The sequence below is a fragment of the Xyrauchen texanus genome, chromosome 15 (genome assembly GCF_025860055.1).
Source record: "Xyrauchen texanus isolate HMW12.3.18 chromosome 15, RBS_HiC_50CHRs, whole genome shotgun sequence".
NCBI classification, from domain to species: domain Eukaryota; kingdom Metazoa; phylum Chordata; class Actinopteri; order Cypriniformes; family Catostomidae; genus Xyrauchen; species Xyrauchen texanus.
In genome coordinates this window covers 27,775,458-27,793,717 of record NC_068290.1, presented here as the reverse complement: position 1 = coordinate 27,793,717, position 18,260 = coordinate 27,775,458, and the positions used below count along the sequence as shown (strand labels likewise).

Genomic DNA, 18,260 nt, shown 5'->3' with positions numbered 1-18,260 from the left:
CAAACATAAAAGCTATCATAGGCTCAGTATTGGTTTTAACTGTTTAAAGTGTTGTCGATCATCAGAGGAAAGCGTGGTAAACACATTTAAGCTACACAAAAACATCATGATCAATAATGTAGCCTACTTATTTTTTGAATCACAGATTACTCCACACATTTCCTGAAAGGCAGCTGAAATGGCTACACATACAGGACACCTCAGAGTCAGACATTTGCTCCACCCAAATAGGATATTAATAGGGAAGCTAGTGGAGGGGTTGAAACTATACAACCTGAATCACAACTTTTTCCCTGTCCGGTTGTAAAGTCCTGTGCGCATTTATGAAATCACATGGCATTAAGAATGCTTCAAAGATGGCGGTAGCATCGGCGCTTTGTGGTAACAGAGTGCAGAAAAGTGCGTGTTTGGAGGTGCTGGTACGGGAGCGATGGCACGCGGTGCTGGCGAGTTTAAGCGACGAGTTGCTGACGCTCAGCTGCGAGGAGTCCGTGGGAGACACGAGCGTCAACCTGAACGTCATCACCACCAACGGCTCTTATGAGCTAGCAGACCCCACGAACAATCCCGAAGCCGGTATTAGGACTCCTTACACAGATTCACAAGTGCCAGAAGCGATTGCGAACCGCAAAAGATGTGTGAAAGTTATCAAACAGGAGGTCGGGGGGCTGGGGATCAGCATCAAAGGTGGGAAGGAGAACAAGATGCCTATACTTATTAGTAAAATTTTCAAAGGTCTTGCTGCGGATCAGACTCAAGCGCTGTACGTGGGGGACGCGTTACTGTCCGTGAACGGGATAAATCTGCGGGACGCCACACACGACGAGGCGGTGCAGGTGCTGAAGAAAGCGGGCAGAGAAGTTGTGCTGGAAGGTGAGAACAGAAGAATGGAGAGACAACGTGTAGTTTGGCTGTGAAGTTTAAGTGTGGAGGCACCTGTTGGTGGGAACTGAAGTAGTGATGCATAAGGACAGTGTTTACTGTACAGTACTGGAAGGTACAGCAGACTCGTCCTTCACTTACACCTGGGGATGGTCTCCAATGGAGTGAAGGACGTGTTTGCTGTACCCCCCAGTGCTCTACAGTAGGGATGAAAGCACTCTTGAGATTGGCAAAGGTATAAATATGAAAGTGCTTTTATGAGACTGAATCATAAAAACATCCTGGAGATTTCAGAAGGGGGTCATCTCGAGGGTGTTTTCATTCAACATAGATGTAAAAAATTAGATAGATAGATAGATAGATAGATAGATAGATAGATAGATAGATAGATAGATAGATAGAATGGATATATACTGTAGATGGAAGAATGGATGGATGGATGGATTGATATATACTGTTGATGGAAGAATGGATGGATGGATGGATGGATAGACTGGATGGATAGATATATACTGTATGGATAGATAAATATACTGTTGATGGAAGAATGGATGGATGGATGGATATATATATATATATATATATAGAGAGAGAGAGAGAGAGAGAGAGAGAGAGAGAGAGAGAGAGATAGATAGATAGATAGATAGAATGGATATATACTGTAGATGGAAGAATGGATGGATTGATATATACTGTTGATGGAAGAATGGATGGATGGATGGATGGATAGACTGGATGGATAGATATATACTGTATGGATAGATATAAATATACTGTTGATGGAAGAATGGATGAATGGATGGATTGATATATACTGTATGGATAGATATAAATATACTGTTGATGGAAGAATGGATGAATGGATGGATTGATATATACTGTTGATGGAAGAATAGATAGACTGGATGGATAGAGATATACTGTATGGATAGATATACTGTAGATGGAAGAATGGATAGATGGATGGAAGAAAGAAAAAGAAAGACATGATGGATGGATAGATGGATATAAAGTATGGAAGAATGGATGGATGGATATATACGGTTGATGGAAGAATAGATAGATAGATAGCTACTGTAGATTGAAGAATAGATAAATGGATGGAAGAAAGAAAGAAAGATATGATAGATGGATATACAGTATGGAAGAATGGATGGATGGATATATAATGTTGATGGAAGAATAGATAGATAGATAGATACTGTAGATTGAAGAATAGATAGATAAATGGATGGAAGAAAGAAAGAAAGATATGATGGATGGATAGATGGATATACAGTATGGAAGAATGGATGGATGGATATATATTGTTGATGGAAGAATAGATAGATAGATACTGTAGATTGAAGAATAGATAGATAGATGGATTAATGGATGGATATACTGTAGATGAAAGGATAGATAGATAGATAGATAGATAGATAGATAGATAGATAGATAGATAGATAGATAGATAGATAGATAGATAGATAGAATGGATGGATACTGTAGATGGAAGAATGGATAGATAGATGGATGGATGGAAGAAAGAAGGAAAGAAAGACATGATGGATGTATAGATGGATATATACAGTATGGAAGAATGGATAGATACTAGATGTATGGATGGATATATACTCTAGATAGATAGATTCTGTTGCTGGAAGAATGGATCGATAGAATGAATTAATGTATAGTTATGTGAGAAATTGCTTTGCAACAGCAGCTAGACCTAATCTACATAGTAAACAGATAGTAATACTCAATAAGTATTGCATAGAATTATTAATTATTATTTATTTATATGCACAATATGCATACTTGTTTATTCAGATAAATCAAGAGATTAATTCTTAAATCATCTTAATTGTTGGTCATTCATCTCTAGTTTGAGCTTTACACAATATTGTTAAGATATTTATTGACATTCATTTGTATTGTAAGACTCTATTCTGTTCTTCTGCTCTGTATTTGTGACCTATATAACTCAACCTCAATACACACAGGCATGCGACAGTTTAAATGTGGTTCAAAAGTTAGTTGAATCACTGTTGGACACTTTATTAGCTGTTCTCGGCATGTAGAGACTGTAACGGCATACCAGCGCTGTACCAGATTTCTATGATGTCCACAGACTTTTCCTGGACACCCACCTGAGGGTCAGGTTAGACAGGTCACCTTCTATAAATCATTTAAACAGGACCTTGTCGTTCAGTCGTGGAGCAGAACGGTGTGCGTCAACAGATTTGATCTCTGAATTTGCACCATTAAAACGGCTTAATAAAGACTGACACTCATGACAGAGAGCGATCCTATCAGATTACTTTAGTAGCTTTAGGGTTTATTCATGAATCTGAGACCAATATTGCATATTGACTATATTTGGCCTTCAGCTCTGTCACAATTCCAACTCCCACCTGACTTTTCTGTGACTAAGTGTGCACAGATGTGCTGTGGTATTTTGTCTTATATGCAAGCTTCAAGACTGAACTGCTTGCTTCAAATCACCCTATAGTCACTATAGTCACATATGTGTCCATGTTTTATCTAGCAGGATACAATCTTAAAGATTATTTAATGTCCTCTACATATATAAAGATACATTATAAATACACAGGCTTGCTTATGTTTTGTCTGTCCTTATTTTAATATAAAGCAAATATGAATTTAATGACTTTGTGCTAAATCCTTGTGGGGTGCTCATTTTATCACATGCTTTGAAAATGTTATCACCAGTTAGACTAATTGCAAATATTCAAATAGAGATTCTTATTGGAAACTTAAACATCTGTTTATTAAGTGTTTAATATTTAGGTCAATGTAGTGCCTAATGTAGATTTAAAAGCACAAAGTTTAGTGACATAAATGATAAAATGTCACTAATTGTTCAAGTCAGAGAGTTTTGCATGTCAAATCAGGGGCCATGAAAATCCCTTCAACTGTCCTTGGGATTTGGGTTCTTTGAATAATTCACTTTGACATTTCCTGCCAGAATTGTTTGCATATTCTTTTGCTCTCACAGATTACATGGTATTTCTACTCTATCAATCAACACAGTAATTTTTTAACTGGTTCCCCTTTTTTGTCTACATGTCCTTGATGTGTTTGAGAAACATCTTTGTCTTGGGGTACAAGTAAATGCATCAGAAGAGAACCTAAATTCTCCAGTTAGGACCAGTTAAAGCGCTCTTTTGTGTTTTTGCAGTACTATGCAGCCAAATTTAACATGCTTCAAATTAGCAATTTTCCAATCGATGTCCAAAAAGAGATTTTCCTCTTGGAACAAAGATTCTCATTCTTCCCAAACCAGGCAGCATGTAATAACGCTGACCAGTTTAAAACGGCACACAAAGCACTGCTCGTGTGTTCACCATGTTTTAAGTAGATAAATTGAACACATTCACACACTGTGTTTTACAACACTCTCTATTGTCCAGAAAATAATTACTTCAAAACTAATAGTCTCATTGACAAGGAATACTTAAAAAAAATAGGATTTGAGCATCTGGATTCATAGATATATTTTAAACTAGAATCACTTTTCTCTACAAAACACCAAATAACAGCAGTAAGTGAACTCGTTCCATAGGAGCCTTCACAAAGAAATAGGAATAATGATGTATTCTGGAAGTCAAATCAAATTCTTGATATCACTAGTACCAAACATGACAACATTATAATTTTAGTGATCTTACCCACGTACGATGGGGAAAGGAACAAATAAATCATTTCTGGGATGTGGGACCTGTTCCATCTCTTTCTCAAAGAGTAATATAAGTAATGGTAAACAACAAAGAGTGAGAAAATGAATGAATTTGTATTTTTGTGTAGACTATCCCTTTAAGCTCTTTTTGTTCACCCTAGAATGCACACTATGATGAGAGCTGTTAACTTCCACACCCGAGTTTGAATGTTCAAGACAGATTTATGAAGTGCTACTCTCACAGCTTTTTCTGCAATAGAAGATAGAATGAATTGTGCATGCTCCAAGCAGTGTACTAAAAACACACTTTAACATTATTTTAATAGGCTAACTTACATAATTATATCTGAGAATACTATTGCTTGGTGAAGATGGAAATTTTAATTGGACTTTTTCATAAAGTTCTATTTGTAATAAAACACAGTGTATTGCGTCTGTTGATGGGCAATAAATTAGTTTTATTAAAGGTGATGTGTGTAATGTTAAAATATTCCTAAGGAAGCTATTAGCTACTGGTTTGATTTCCCTGAAAAGTGCAAACACTGGCTTTATGGTGCTTTTAAAACATGGCTCTGTTTGTTTGAGCACCCTGACCAGCCCTGCACATCAACATTGTCTCAACTAATCTCTCTTTGACCAATCAATGGCAGATGAGGTTTGAGTTCAGATTTGTTTACTTACAGCTGAAACTAGATTGCAGGTGGTTAGTGAACAAGACGCATTTATTTGATCTGAAAGAATGCACGAAAGTGGTGAAACTGTTTAGTGAATTTGACTCTCATTATTTTTGCAATTCTGTTTGGTAACGCTAGTTGTACAGTAATTATACACTTAACCTTTAAGTCAACTTCAAACTTAGATGAGATACTGTCAATAACTAGCCGTTTTAACACAAAGTTACACATTGCTTTTTTGAACACAGGATATACTTTCTAAAGCTTGTTTGTAGCTGCCCTCTTAGCTTGTCCTTGAGCATAAAATCTACAGGAGCTCTTTGCCAAAGGAATATAATTCCACCTGCTGTGTGGCAGACTCAAAAGTTCTGAGTAGTAATGTTTTATGCAAGAGCAGCCTGAATCCTTGACCCTAAAGAACACAATCATTTGTCTGACTTTGACACAGCACTTCAGAATCACTTCTTTTTCCTCATTCAGATGAAGTATATGGATTTTCTTGGGTAATCTTGTTTTGCTTTTAGTCTTTGTTACTGTATCATGTCAGTGTAAAACTGTAAAGATAGGGATTATTAACGCATTTCAATTTGTGTCTTTTTTCTTGTAAACTGAAAGTCCAACATAGTCTCCTGAGGTCTTGTCACAGTACTTCGAGGTGGCAAATTCATACCAGTTTATACAGACGAAAATGTACGACAAATACATCAACCAATCACATACGCTTCATGAACACACTCGGAACACGGAAGTGTCACTTTCTTCCATATTACTCATCAGGGCTTTTAACTTTATTATCATGGTTATGTTTATGTTCTGGGTAGTGTAAGGCTTTCGACTTTATGGTTAGGTATAGGGGTTAAAGTTATAAAAAAAACGTTTTGGATCAACATGCAACAAATGCCACATCGGGAACTACAAGGACACGAGGCAAGCACCTCTCACTGGTGAATGTTCTCAAAACTCAATTTCGATTTTGCATGTATGAGCTCCTTTGAATTGGTACAGATTCCCCACCTTGTACAATTGTGACATTCTCATAATATCGTGTTGGAAAGTCATACTAACACAGACTGTCTCAGGATGTATACAGAGACAAGCAGACAGAGAATGTAAATGTTACGGTCTTTTATCTACATCTGTAGGGGTTAAATCCTGTCTGGATTGTGTGTGCTTAAATTTGGGTTGAAACTGCTTATAACACAAGCAGTAGAACATAAAGGTGAATTGTGTAATTTTTGGATGTTAAAATACGTTCTCCTGTGCCATCTTAAAATGCAGAGACATCTATAAGTAAGCCATTCACAGGCTGATATAACTGAGAAAAACTATAAAGCCTGTGGCTCTGACTTTCAAAACATTGCTCAATTTGTTTTAATGTCTTGTTTAGCAGCAACATTGGCTCAACCAATGGCATGAGTTTGGGGTGGGGCTATCTTTTTGGGCTGTTCAGTCATAAAAACTCATTCCTGATTCAAAAGCCATTGTTTTGCAATTCCGTTTGGTGCTGCTGATGGTGCACAAATTACACACTTCACCTTTACATTAAAACGACTATTAAAAAAAACCCCAAATAAGCCTAAATTTCTTATTCTAGCCAGGATACTTTTAAAGACAACACAAAAACCATTCAGATATGAAAAAATTTAATTATAAAAGCATAGCAAAAGAGAGATGCAGCACCTTTCTTTTTTCTGTTTTTCATGTCAGAGTTTACTAACATAGTGGGCTGTGAATGTTATACCTGTCATCAATTGATTTTGTTTTTCATTACTTTGACCTGTATCTGCAGTTTAATTCACAAGGAACTGTTCTTTTTTACAGTTTGCCTTAAAGACAGCATCAAATATGTGAAACAAGTGTTTCCTCAATGTGCATGTGAAAAAACATTTATTTAATACGCTTTTGGTATGTCTTTCTCCCAGGCTTTCAAAGCATATTTTAACCATGATGCTGCCATGCCAAATAGCCAACCGTCTTATTCCAGTCTGTCTCTTATGGGTAATGGTGCAATACGTAAGTGAAGTTCTAGAAGGAGATCTTGGGATTCATCTATCAAGCTTCTCATCCAATCTCAATACAGCCTCTGCTTTAAAAGCCAGCCAGCTGTCTCACATTGTTTGCATATTTTCGTGTTTTTACTCTCGTGCATGCAAGTGAAACATACATCAGACTACAGGCCTCACTTCTCCAAGCAACAATTGCTTCATGTCGGATTATTACTCACCTTGATGTCACACTTGTCACCAGGTGGTCTACATCAGGAAAATCCACTTTCTCATTCTATTCTTCTTTTGTAATAATCATCATGCAAATAGCTGGTGGTAGATGGGATTCCAGGCCTTCTGCTTCCAATGTTCTCAATTTACTGTACATCCTAAGTCTGTAATGTATCAACACCACTTCAGCGGCAATATTTATTTTACTGGAGTGTTCGTTCCTTACCGATCACGTTGGTGATTGTACGTTCCGCAGCATGGCGGCTGCGTCACTCGTGCATCCGAGTACGGGTGCAAAATTCTAAATTTTACCTTAGTGTTTTCATGCCTGAGCATCCTCCTATTAGGGAAGCAGGGTCCTATTGCAATTTCGCACTTATCGTAGGACCCTCACATTACGTTGTTTATCTTTTGGCAAAGATATTGCACAAACAGTGGCAGGCTTCATCGGAGGGCTCTTATCAAACGTTAATCATCTTCAGCAATGGGTATTGTGCAACAATGTCGCCCTTATCATAAGGCTCATACACTCACCTAAAGGATTATTAGGAACACCATACTAATACTGTGTTTGACCCCCTTTCGCCTTCAGAACTGCCTTAATTCTACGTGGCATTGATTCAAGAACGTGCTGAAAGCATTCTTTAGAAATGTTGGCCCATATTGATAGGATAGCATCTTACAGTTGATGGAGATTTGTGGGATGCACATCCAGGGCACGAAGCTCCCGTTCCACCACATCCCAAAGATGCTCTATTGGGTTGAGATCTGATGACTGTGGGGGCCATTTTAGTACAGTGAACTCATTGTCATGTTCAAGAAACCAATTTGAAATGATTCGAGCTTTGTGACATGGTGCATTATCCTGCTGGAAGTAGCCATAAGAGGATGGGTACATGGTGGCCATAAAGGGATGGACATGGTCAGAAACAATGCTCAGGTAGGCCGTGGCATTTAAACGATGCCCAATTGGCACTAAGGGGCCTAAAGTGTGCCAAGAAAACATCCCCCACACATTACACCACCACCAGCAGCCTGCACAGTGGTAACAAGGCATGATGGATCCATGTTCTCATTCTGTTTACGCCAAATTCTGACTCTACCATCTGAATGTCTCAACAGAAATCGAGATTCATCAGACCAGGCAACATTTTTCCAGTCTTCAACTGTCCAATTTTGGTGAGCTCTTGCAAATTGTAGCCTATTTTTCCTATTTGTAGTGGAGATGAGTGGTACCCAGTGGGGTCTTCTGCTGTTGTAGCCCATCCGCCTCAAGGTTGTGCGTGTTGTGGCTTCACAAATGCTTTGCTGCATACCTCGCTTGTAACGAGTGGTTATTTCAGGCAAAGTTGCTCTTCTATCAGCTTGAATCAGTCGGCCCATTCTCCTCTGACCTCTAGCATCAATAAGGCATTTTCGCCCACAGGACTGCCGCATACTGGATGTTTTTCCCTTTTCACACCATTCTTTGTAAACCCTAGAAATGGTTGTGCGTGAAAATCCCAGTAACTGAGCAGATTGTGAAATACTCAGACCAGCCTCTCTGGCACCAACAACCATGCCATGCTCAAAATTGCTTAAATCACCTTTCTTTCCCATTCTGACATTCAGTTTGGAGTTCAGGAAATTGTCTTGACCAGGACCACACCCCTAAATGCATTGAAGCAACTGGCATGTGATTGGTTGATTAGATAATTGCATTAATGAGAAATTGAACAGGTGTTCCTAATAATCCTTTAGGTGAGTGTACATAACATTGTTTATCATTCAGGCAAATCTATTGCCATTAACGTCGCCCTTGTGGAAGGGCTCATATCCTTTAACAAAGGGTATTGCACAAACAATGTTTGCCCTTATCAAAGGGGCCAATCAGCATTGTCTACCCCTGCAAAGATATTGTACAAACAAGGGTCACCCATTCGCAAGGGCTCAACTATTCTCATAAGCAGCATACCCTCCTGCAGGGTATAGCACAACAGTACCATGTCATACAGTTATACACAGGCCATGTTGCATCATTTATATTTATTTTTTCTTTCAGATTCATCTCTCACCTTCCGGAGACTCTGTTGATGTCCTGAGTCTAATCAAACTGGTTTGATTTTCTTTTGGGGACTTGGTTCAAAATAAGTTATATTCCTTTGTATGCTCCACTTCTCTGCTGTCATCGCCTCTGGCAGGATCTGATGGTTCAAGCAGCATCTGAGTGCTGAACCGTAGTATGGGGCTTATGCTAAATTATATAAGTATCTTTTCATTTGCATTATTTCCAATAATCTCGAAGTAAAAGTCTCCATAGAGAAATTACTCTCCAAATAATCTAATTGTTTTTACTGAAAAAAGCTTTTAATAGATTAATCAAAATGTTCTTTCATCTTCATTTGACAAAAAATGTTTTATTTAAAAATACAATGAAAACTAAACGAAAAGTTACACTTCACTTCAGGGGGTGCTTGGCCGCTCAGAAAACCGAATCCTCAATTCATCCGCATTTAACTACCAGAACATTTTATATTTCATTGGAGACAATTTCACTTTAGAATAGTTATTTTTAATAAAAAACTGATAATTGCAAGGATTCATATCTATGAATGGAAATAAGCTTCAGTAATAATAATTGACTGTGATTGTCGCATCCTAGCTAGCGCTGAAACTAGTAAGTATTATGTGACAGTGCCGTCTGTGCGTTGTTTCGGTAGCAGTTAGGACAACTGGACAATAATTTGCACCTGATTAATGATACTGATAAACTTTAATAAAAACGAACCTTTCCACCATCATTTACTCACCCTCGTCATTCAAAATCAGTATTACGTTTTCCATCCATGAAACACAAGATTCAGAGAAGAGAGGATCATGTTTGTGTCCAAGCTCTGAAAGCACACATAAAAGCACCATTAAAGTCATCCATAACACTCGTGCCTTAGATTTCAATTCTTCAGAAGCCATATGATAGTGTTGTGTGAGGAACAGACCGAAATTTAAGTGTTAATTCACTTCGTCACTCATTTGAAACTGGCGTGCATGCAAGAATGACCTTGTTTACATGAGCCCACCTGACATTAACACTTTGGGCTGTCAAGAGCTGTGCATGCAGGACATGCTGTGGTGCCAGGCGAAAGTTTAAACAAGTCAGGATAAAAGGCAGAGGAAAAGAAATTAAATTCTTATGTGCATTTTCACTATTTTTGTTGAATGTGTGAAAGTGATCGAGATTTGAGGATGGGTAAGTCTTCAGTGCCTCCTTTGCAATACTTCCAGGGGCGCGCCCCACACTTTAAGAAGCACTGGATTAGGCAATATAAAAAGTGTCTTATTTTAAGGGCTTTTGTAAGGACACGTCTAAGTACACAAGTCACACTGATGCTTTTGGATCATCTTTTTTCGCATCATAAACACAGTTGTCAAGTTAAACTTTTGAAACTTCAAAAGTTTCAAAGGCAGGGTAATTCCAGAAGGGGGTTGCACCAACTCCAAAAGGGGGCGTCAATTCCACACATGGTTAGGTTTAGGGAAAGGGTTTGTTCGGAGCTCCCTATATCTTTGTTGGCTGTTTGGAGCTCCCGGCCCTTTTTGGAGCTCTACCTGCTGCTATATCCTTCTCCCAATAGTAGGAATATTCTTTATTACGATCCAGGGGCATGATTTATTGCGTACTTTTTTTAAAGCGTTATTGTTTGTTTAATTAATCACACTGAATTAATGCGTTAAATTGACAGCCCTGCTTAGAACGTTTTAATGAATTGTAAAAAAATAAACTTCTAGTACCAAAGCCGCTGAACAAGTGGATGTTGTGCCCTATAGTTCAGATACTCACAAAATGCTGATCCTTAACTGATCTCTTTCTTTTTTGTTCTAGTGAAGTACATGCGAGAAGCCACCCCATATGTGAAAAAAGGGTCACCAGTGTCTGAGATTGGCTGGGAGACCCCTCCGCCTGAGTCTCCTCGTCTCAGCAGTCCTCTCTCCGATATCCGCAGCCCCCTCTCGCTGTCCTTACAGGGCGACCGTAGATACATCCCCCTCAATATGTGCTACATCACTCGCAGTATGACCACCCCTGACCCAGAAAACAGGTACAGCTTCTCATGCATTCATCAGTATATCGACCACAGGAGTTTTAAACTTGCAGGCAGCTATCTGGGAAGTCAATACAAAAGAAAGTTTAGTGTTCCCACTGTCATTAAAAACCAGAAAATATCAAGGAAATTTAAAATGGTGATTTCCATGACTAGAAAGTCATTAATAAAACAATTACATGAATAAAATCTTTTTCAATATAAATGTTTCTAGTCTCAGGTAACATTTCTTTTTGACATGCAGTCAGTATAATAATGCTAAATATATACAGAATATATAATATATATATACACACACAGCACCATTCGGAGTAAATTCTTCAGACTGATGTGTGTGGAAATCCCAGGAGATCAGTAGTTGCAGAAATACTCAAACCAGCCCGTCTGGCACCAACAATCATGTCACGGTCCAAATCACTGAGATCAATTTTTTTTCTCCAGTCCGATGTTTGATGTGAACATTATCTGAAGCTCCTGACCCATATCTGCATGATTTTATGCACTGCACTGCTGCCACAGGATTGGCTGATTAGATAATCGCATGGATGATTGTTGGTGCCAGATGGGCTGGTTTGAGTATTTCTGTAACTGCTAATCTCTGCTGATTTTCATGCACAACAGTCTCTAGAATTTATTCAGAATGGTGCAAAAAAAAAAAAATAACATCCAGTGAGCAGCAGTTCTGTGGACAGAAATGCCTTGTTGATGAAAGAGGTCAACAGAGAATGGGTTAGAATGGGCACAAATGTGGTGAGAAGAATAGGGGTTGGCGCTGTTTTGGTGACACGAGGGGGAGCTATGCAATATTAGGCAGGTAGATTTAATGTTGTGACTGATCGGTGTGTAATATATATATATATATATATATATATATATATATATTATAATTAAATTAAAAATAAATCTTTAATTCAATAACATAAACACAAATTACTGGAAAAGTCATGGAAATTCTTTGGTCAAAATGTTTGGAAAGCCTGAAATAAGAACTAGCAATAGTCAAAACCTGATTGATTTTAACCAAATTTAATTCAACATTAGGGAAATTAATTGATGATGTTTATGTTTTCTATTGTAATGCTTTTCAAAGTGGTGGCAAAGTGATTAGAAATATTTTAGACAATCTCTTTGTAATGCTAACTCCGTATTAGCTGTATGTGGTCTATTTATTCACATGAAGAAACAGCCCTGGTAATTCACCCTGCACAACACATGCTTTATGCTGGTCTCTTACTCATATGTTTGATGTCTAAATAATGGTATTGTCCTCTGTTTGTCAGTGGGTGAAACTTCATGTCTTAAAAAGTGATGAAGGAAAAATCAAAGTCCATTTCAACAATGACTTCAAAGTTCGCCAAGTTGCAAGAGTGCTTAGAGCTGGGCCCTTACCAAAAACATGTTCCCTGTGAACTCGGTATCACCAAAAATCACCCAAAACTAAAAGCAAAACATGAAGCCAACAAATATTAATCCTGTGATGTATTTACAAGGTTATGCTTTATTGCTGAAAGTGTTTTTGTTAGAGTGGTAAAAGTTCTCACCAACCACTGTTTTTCAGGCTGCTTGATGATATTTTTTTACACATTTGTCATCAGAGAAATGAACATTGTGGTTTGTCAGATTAACCATAACATTACACGGGAAGTGCGTTAAAAGATGATGTACCCGAGCTGTGCTACTTGACAGTAATGTGATGTACCCGAGCTGTGCTACTTGTCACATCCCTTTCAAAATACTGTAAGGGGCCGTTCACACAGGACACATTTAAAAACAGCTTTATGCTGCATGGTGGCAGGCGTCTTGAGATTTTAAAAAATGTAACCTCTTTTTTTCTTGAGACAGCATCTTAAAGTGTGGCACTCATGGTGTGAAACACTGAAAAAACAAAGACATCCATCTGCATGTGTACATAGGCCACCAATAATAAAAAAAATTGTTCATACAGAAAAAAGGAACACGCCGCTTGTGAACATCCCCAAAGTCTACCTCGGGCAGATTGACAACTTGATTGCTGCTAAATGTATTGCTGTGGTGGAACACTAACACTGTTACTCTTATTATTAAGTGTTAGGCTTATGTTTAATTATATGTTTTATAATTCTATTCAATAATTTACTTAAAAATGGCACAATTGGATGCAAAATATGTGAGGCTTATAATTTTATAAAACTTCTTGAAGTTGTAAAATTGTTTATAACTACACAGAAAAGGTTAGAAAGTGATATATTTTGAAATAGTGAGTTAATGTTTACGGGTTGGCCCCATTTTCTTCCATTCTAAGTGCCTCACTCTAACCCAGATTTTTTGCTTTTTTATAGAAAAGGGCAAGTAAAAATAAATTTTTGTGGTAATCAATATTATGCCACAAATCCTGTCAATTGAGTTTAACTTGTATCGAACCGGGAATATTCCTTTTAATAAAAAAAAAAGTATCCTAATTTAGACTCAATCTGAAAACCCAGCAGCCCAGACTATAGCTGCTATATTGTTATATATTTCTGGCATTGGAGGATGAACTGCAAGATGGATAGAGATATAATAAACTGACAGGTAGACAGACAGACGATCAGAAGCTCTCTGCAGGCTGGCTTCCAGGTCGTCAGCTCTCAGCCTCTGGCTCTGTTTTCAATTTACACCATTTTGTCCCATGTCTGATAGTCCATCCATCAATTTGGTGCTCCTGCAGAGCTCGATCAACACTGCAGACATTCTTGGCTTACCTCAAGTGCCACACAGTGTGAGGATTCCTGTCAAATTCTTCCACAAAATCCATCTGTAATAAAAATAGAATGTGCCCCCCTCCCCTCCACTGTTTTGGTTCCTTTGGATCTCTGATGGTTAAAATGGGAATTTATACTATAAGTGGTGTTTCTGTGGTAGGGATGAATGTGCGTAGCTAGTGGTTTGGGGTAGATGTTCCATGTCACCGACTTCACCATCTGTCCTGTGTTTCTCCTGTTCTTGTTTGGTCTAGACACATGTGGTTGAGACCATCTAAACTTTATTAATAATTTTGTTACTTCTTTGACCCAAGGAGTCAGTAAAAAGAAATAGTTTTTTCAAGGAAGCTAAAGCACCAGTAGGACAGTCATTGGTTAATCAGGACTTCATTTAGTCAGACCTAAGGTTGCAAATGTTAAGAAATGTTCTACAATCATTAACGATAATGAATATAAATCTACATATAATTAGTAATAACATACAGTACATACAATAACAATATTAAACTGTAAGTGGTGAACAGCTTAAAACTAAAAAAATACAAGATGCATATGTTTCTTCAATCAAAGCTTTTCTACAAATTTAGATTTTTTGATGACCAACCGTTCTAATGCAAACTTGAAAATGTAAACATCTTTGGTGGTTTCGTGTTTTCACGTTTCCTTCTAAAGTAAGGAAGTTTTCAAAGTACTGTAAGTGTGTGCATGTAGCCTGCTGTTTAAATATAATTTAAATGACATTTAAGAAAAGTGAGTATTGGTATTTTCCTCTTTATATATTTTCAGTTCAGTGTATTTATAATAAATGTAGGCTGTTTTAATTCATTTACATTACTGTAAATGTATTACTGTTAATAATAACTTTAAAGCTGCTTTAAAAAACTATAAAGATGTGAGTTTATTAAAACTTCATGCTGTATCGTGGGATATTTCAGACCTCACTTTTTATCTTAAATTAAGTCATAAAAACGCACTGTGTTAATACAGTTAATAACACGCCTCTACCCTGGTGATGTGAGAATTCAGATGAATGTACTGCATGCTCTCCCTGCGGGAACTGACGTGATTGTTGGTGTGGATGATGCAGGGAGACTGGCGGAACAAGAATGCTTGTTGTCATGTTGTACTGTAACACATCATCTTGAGAAATGCTCCATGATTACACTGACCCATGGATGTGTGTCTTTTTTATTCTATATTGCGGACAGTTCGTGACATGCAGAACACACAACAGTGCGCCTTCTTGTGGTAAATGACTGTATAGACAGAATGTTTACTGAACACATTTGAGCTGAAATTGATTAATTGACGATTGATAAGCTTAATCAATCAAATCATTAATGACAAATAATCGATCATCGATTATTCATTAACCTCCCTAGTCAGAACTTAATATTTTCTTTACTATTTAATTGAAAATAAATAAATTTTTGTTGGAGCTTCCACTTATTGGTTAGATGGTCTTAGTTGATACAATCATATATCAATATTTCGTTACACTTTTTCAAACGTTGTAGCAATACTTTAAATCCCTGTATTGATATTTTTATTAATCTGTTTGTGTATTCATATCATTTCCAACTGTTCAATAATGAAGAAGCAGGTCGTCTAAATAAGCACAAGTTTGCACATCATCCTCTAGAGCTCCATGCATTCACTCGAGCCAAGAACATCTGGCTTTTCCCTCATCATTTATATCTCTATGTAAACGGGGAGGTATATCTTAATGTTCTTTGAGGATCTTGTTTTTTTAAAGATCACTTGCAGAAGTTTGATATCAGATTTCTTTTTCTAACATTCTTCCCCTTAATCTCCTTAGTGGAGAGATCTCCTTTAACCAAAAAGGCACTGAAACATCCACTTGGTCATTACACTTCCTAAATCAGGCAAAGGCATCTCTATTAGTAGTGAAATTCTCCCATTTACAGCCTTCAATGGCAGAACTCATTGAGCTTCATACAACTTCAAGCTCAGCGTAATGCAAACACATCAGCTCCATCTGGCCTCTGTCTCCACCTCCTCGGCCCCTCCAAATTCTCCATCTTCATGAAATTAGGTCTATTTTTACCAACACTGAGCACCTGAAAATTATATTGTGAATTGCAAGATTAATACTCTTCTCAGAGATTATGTATGAGTGGAGCATTTATCACTGTAAACTCCCTTCAGCTGAAGTGATATACGGTTCAGTTTGAAGCGGATGTATCTGATATTCTGGTGGTTATTGTTGACTTGAGCTCTTTTCAAGCGCTCTTTTATAGCTTTAAATATACTGAGACTTTGTTTTTGCCGACTATTATGTTGATAAAGTCTCGACAGAGATGGGAATTTTTAATTTTTTTTATGTCATCACATGTATTCTGTTCATTAACGTTTTTCCCATCTGTTGCTTGATTATAATGTTGAGCATACAGAACAACAAATCCATATTCGCAATGTGTTTTTTTAAAGGGGTAGTTTATCCCAAGATTAAGTTTGGTTTGTTGTGGTTAATTTGGATATACGGTATTACAGTTATAATGTCCATTTTGCCCATATATGAAATAAATACTTTGCTAATGATTTTGATTATACAAGGGACCTTTTAACTCCGTACATTATGAAAATAAATGAATAAATATGATATTTTGAAATTGTATAGACATGTTTATTGATTACATGTATAGTTTGTTGTACTATATTTATATATAATGTTGTATTAACATTGATTTGTAGAACAAGTAAAATGTTAGTACTTGTAGAGCTAAAACGGTACTCTTTAAGAATTGCGGCTGTTCATCGAGCATTTTACAGAAGTGTTTTGGTTGAGCTCACATTAAGGCGACCAAACGTTCTCTGAAAAAAAGCGTCAGGTTGGGATTTTAAAATTCACTAAAAATTTCTGTACTTTGAATTTGTCTTCATGTTGATGTGCTCTCAACAGTTAGAACTCATACATTCTGTGTATTTTATATTGTGCATCAGTTTTCACATGTTTTTGTGTCTTTTTCTAACTAAGAGTGGCAGTTTGCGCACTCTCTCTTGCCCACCCGCCCGCCCGCTCGCCCTCTAAGCATAATGTATGTGTGTGTTGGAGAGAGATCACCAGATGGGCCTTGCCGCTCACATCCAGAAACATTAATAATGTATGTACACGGAGTCATGTGGTGCCATACAGGGTTCAGACGTGTGAGCTATGTGCACTTTGCTAGTTTTTTGCTTGTTCAAGCAGTCAACATGTGAAAGAATTAAAAATCCTTGGGCTCTGGAGATATTAAATGACACTTACATGCTCAAGCTGATACCCCAAACTGGCCCGCAGACGAGGGACTTGGTTTGGATGGTGCTGCGAGAGAAATTCAACATCAACTGTCCAGCATGTCTGTAATGCTGGCGACGGTCGTAGCGGACTTGGAGGAAAAGTCGATCGATCACGTCCATGGAGAAGAAATGTTCTGAGATGGTTACAAGAATTTTGGATGTTAAGAAACAGATCGATTATCTGGAGTCATCGGAGAGGGAATTAGTTGCTAACCCGCTAGCGACCAGGGAATTAGTTGCTAACCCGCTAGCAACCAAAGTAGATTTGGAACAGGTTTGGGAAAAGCTGTATCGGCAAAATCATAAAATCATAATCGGCAAAACAATGTCCGAATCATTGGAATTCGGAGCATGAGGAAGGCCGAGATATGGTGAAATTACTAGATGAGCTCTTCCCAAGTCTGCTCAACATAACAGGCTTAAGCTGGAAATCGACCGAGCTCACAGGGTCCCAGCTCAAAAATCGGTTGAGGGAGACAGGCCCTGATAAATTCTGGCCAAATTTCTGAGATCATCTGATAAAGATCTTGATTTATGTGAGGCGAGGAGTAAAGGAAGGCTTTCTGGGAAGAACCACAGCATTTTCTTGTTCCTAGACTTTGCGAATTTGATGAGAGAAACGTGATCGATTCAAGGAATGCAAGAAACTCTTGCATCAACTGAAGGTCGCTTTTGCACTGATGTTTCTGGACAAACTGAGAATATAT

At 37.7% G+C, this 18,260-nt stretch overlaps 1 protein-coding gene across 1 annotated transcript in view; it reads left to right on the top strand.

Annotated features, from left to right (window-relative positions):
* The first annotated feature begins 288 nt into the window (after positions 1-288).
* The window catches only part of sntb1 (syntrophin, basic 1), a 41,221-nt gene continuing 23,249 nt past the window's right edge, over positions 289-18,260 (top strand). Inside the window, exons 1-2 of the mRNA XM_052144165.1 lie at positions 289-873; positions 11,314-11,530. Coding sequence (XP_052000125.1) covers positions 324-873; positions 11,314-11,530 — 767 coding nt within the window. The 5' untranslated portion in view covers positions 289-323. The remainder of the gene's footprint in view (positions 874-11,313; positions 11,531-18,260) is intronic.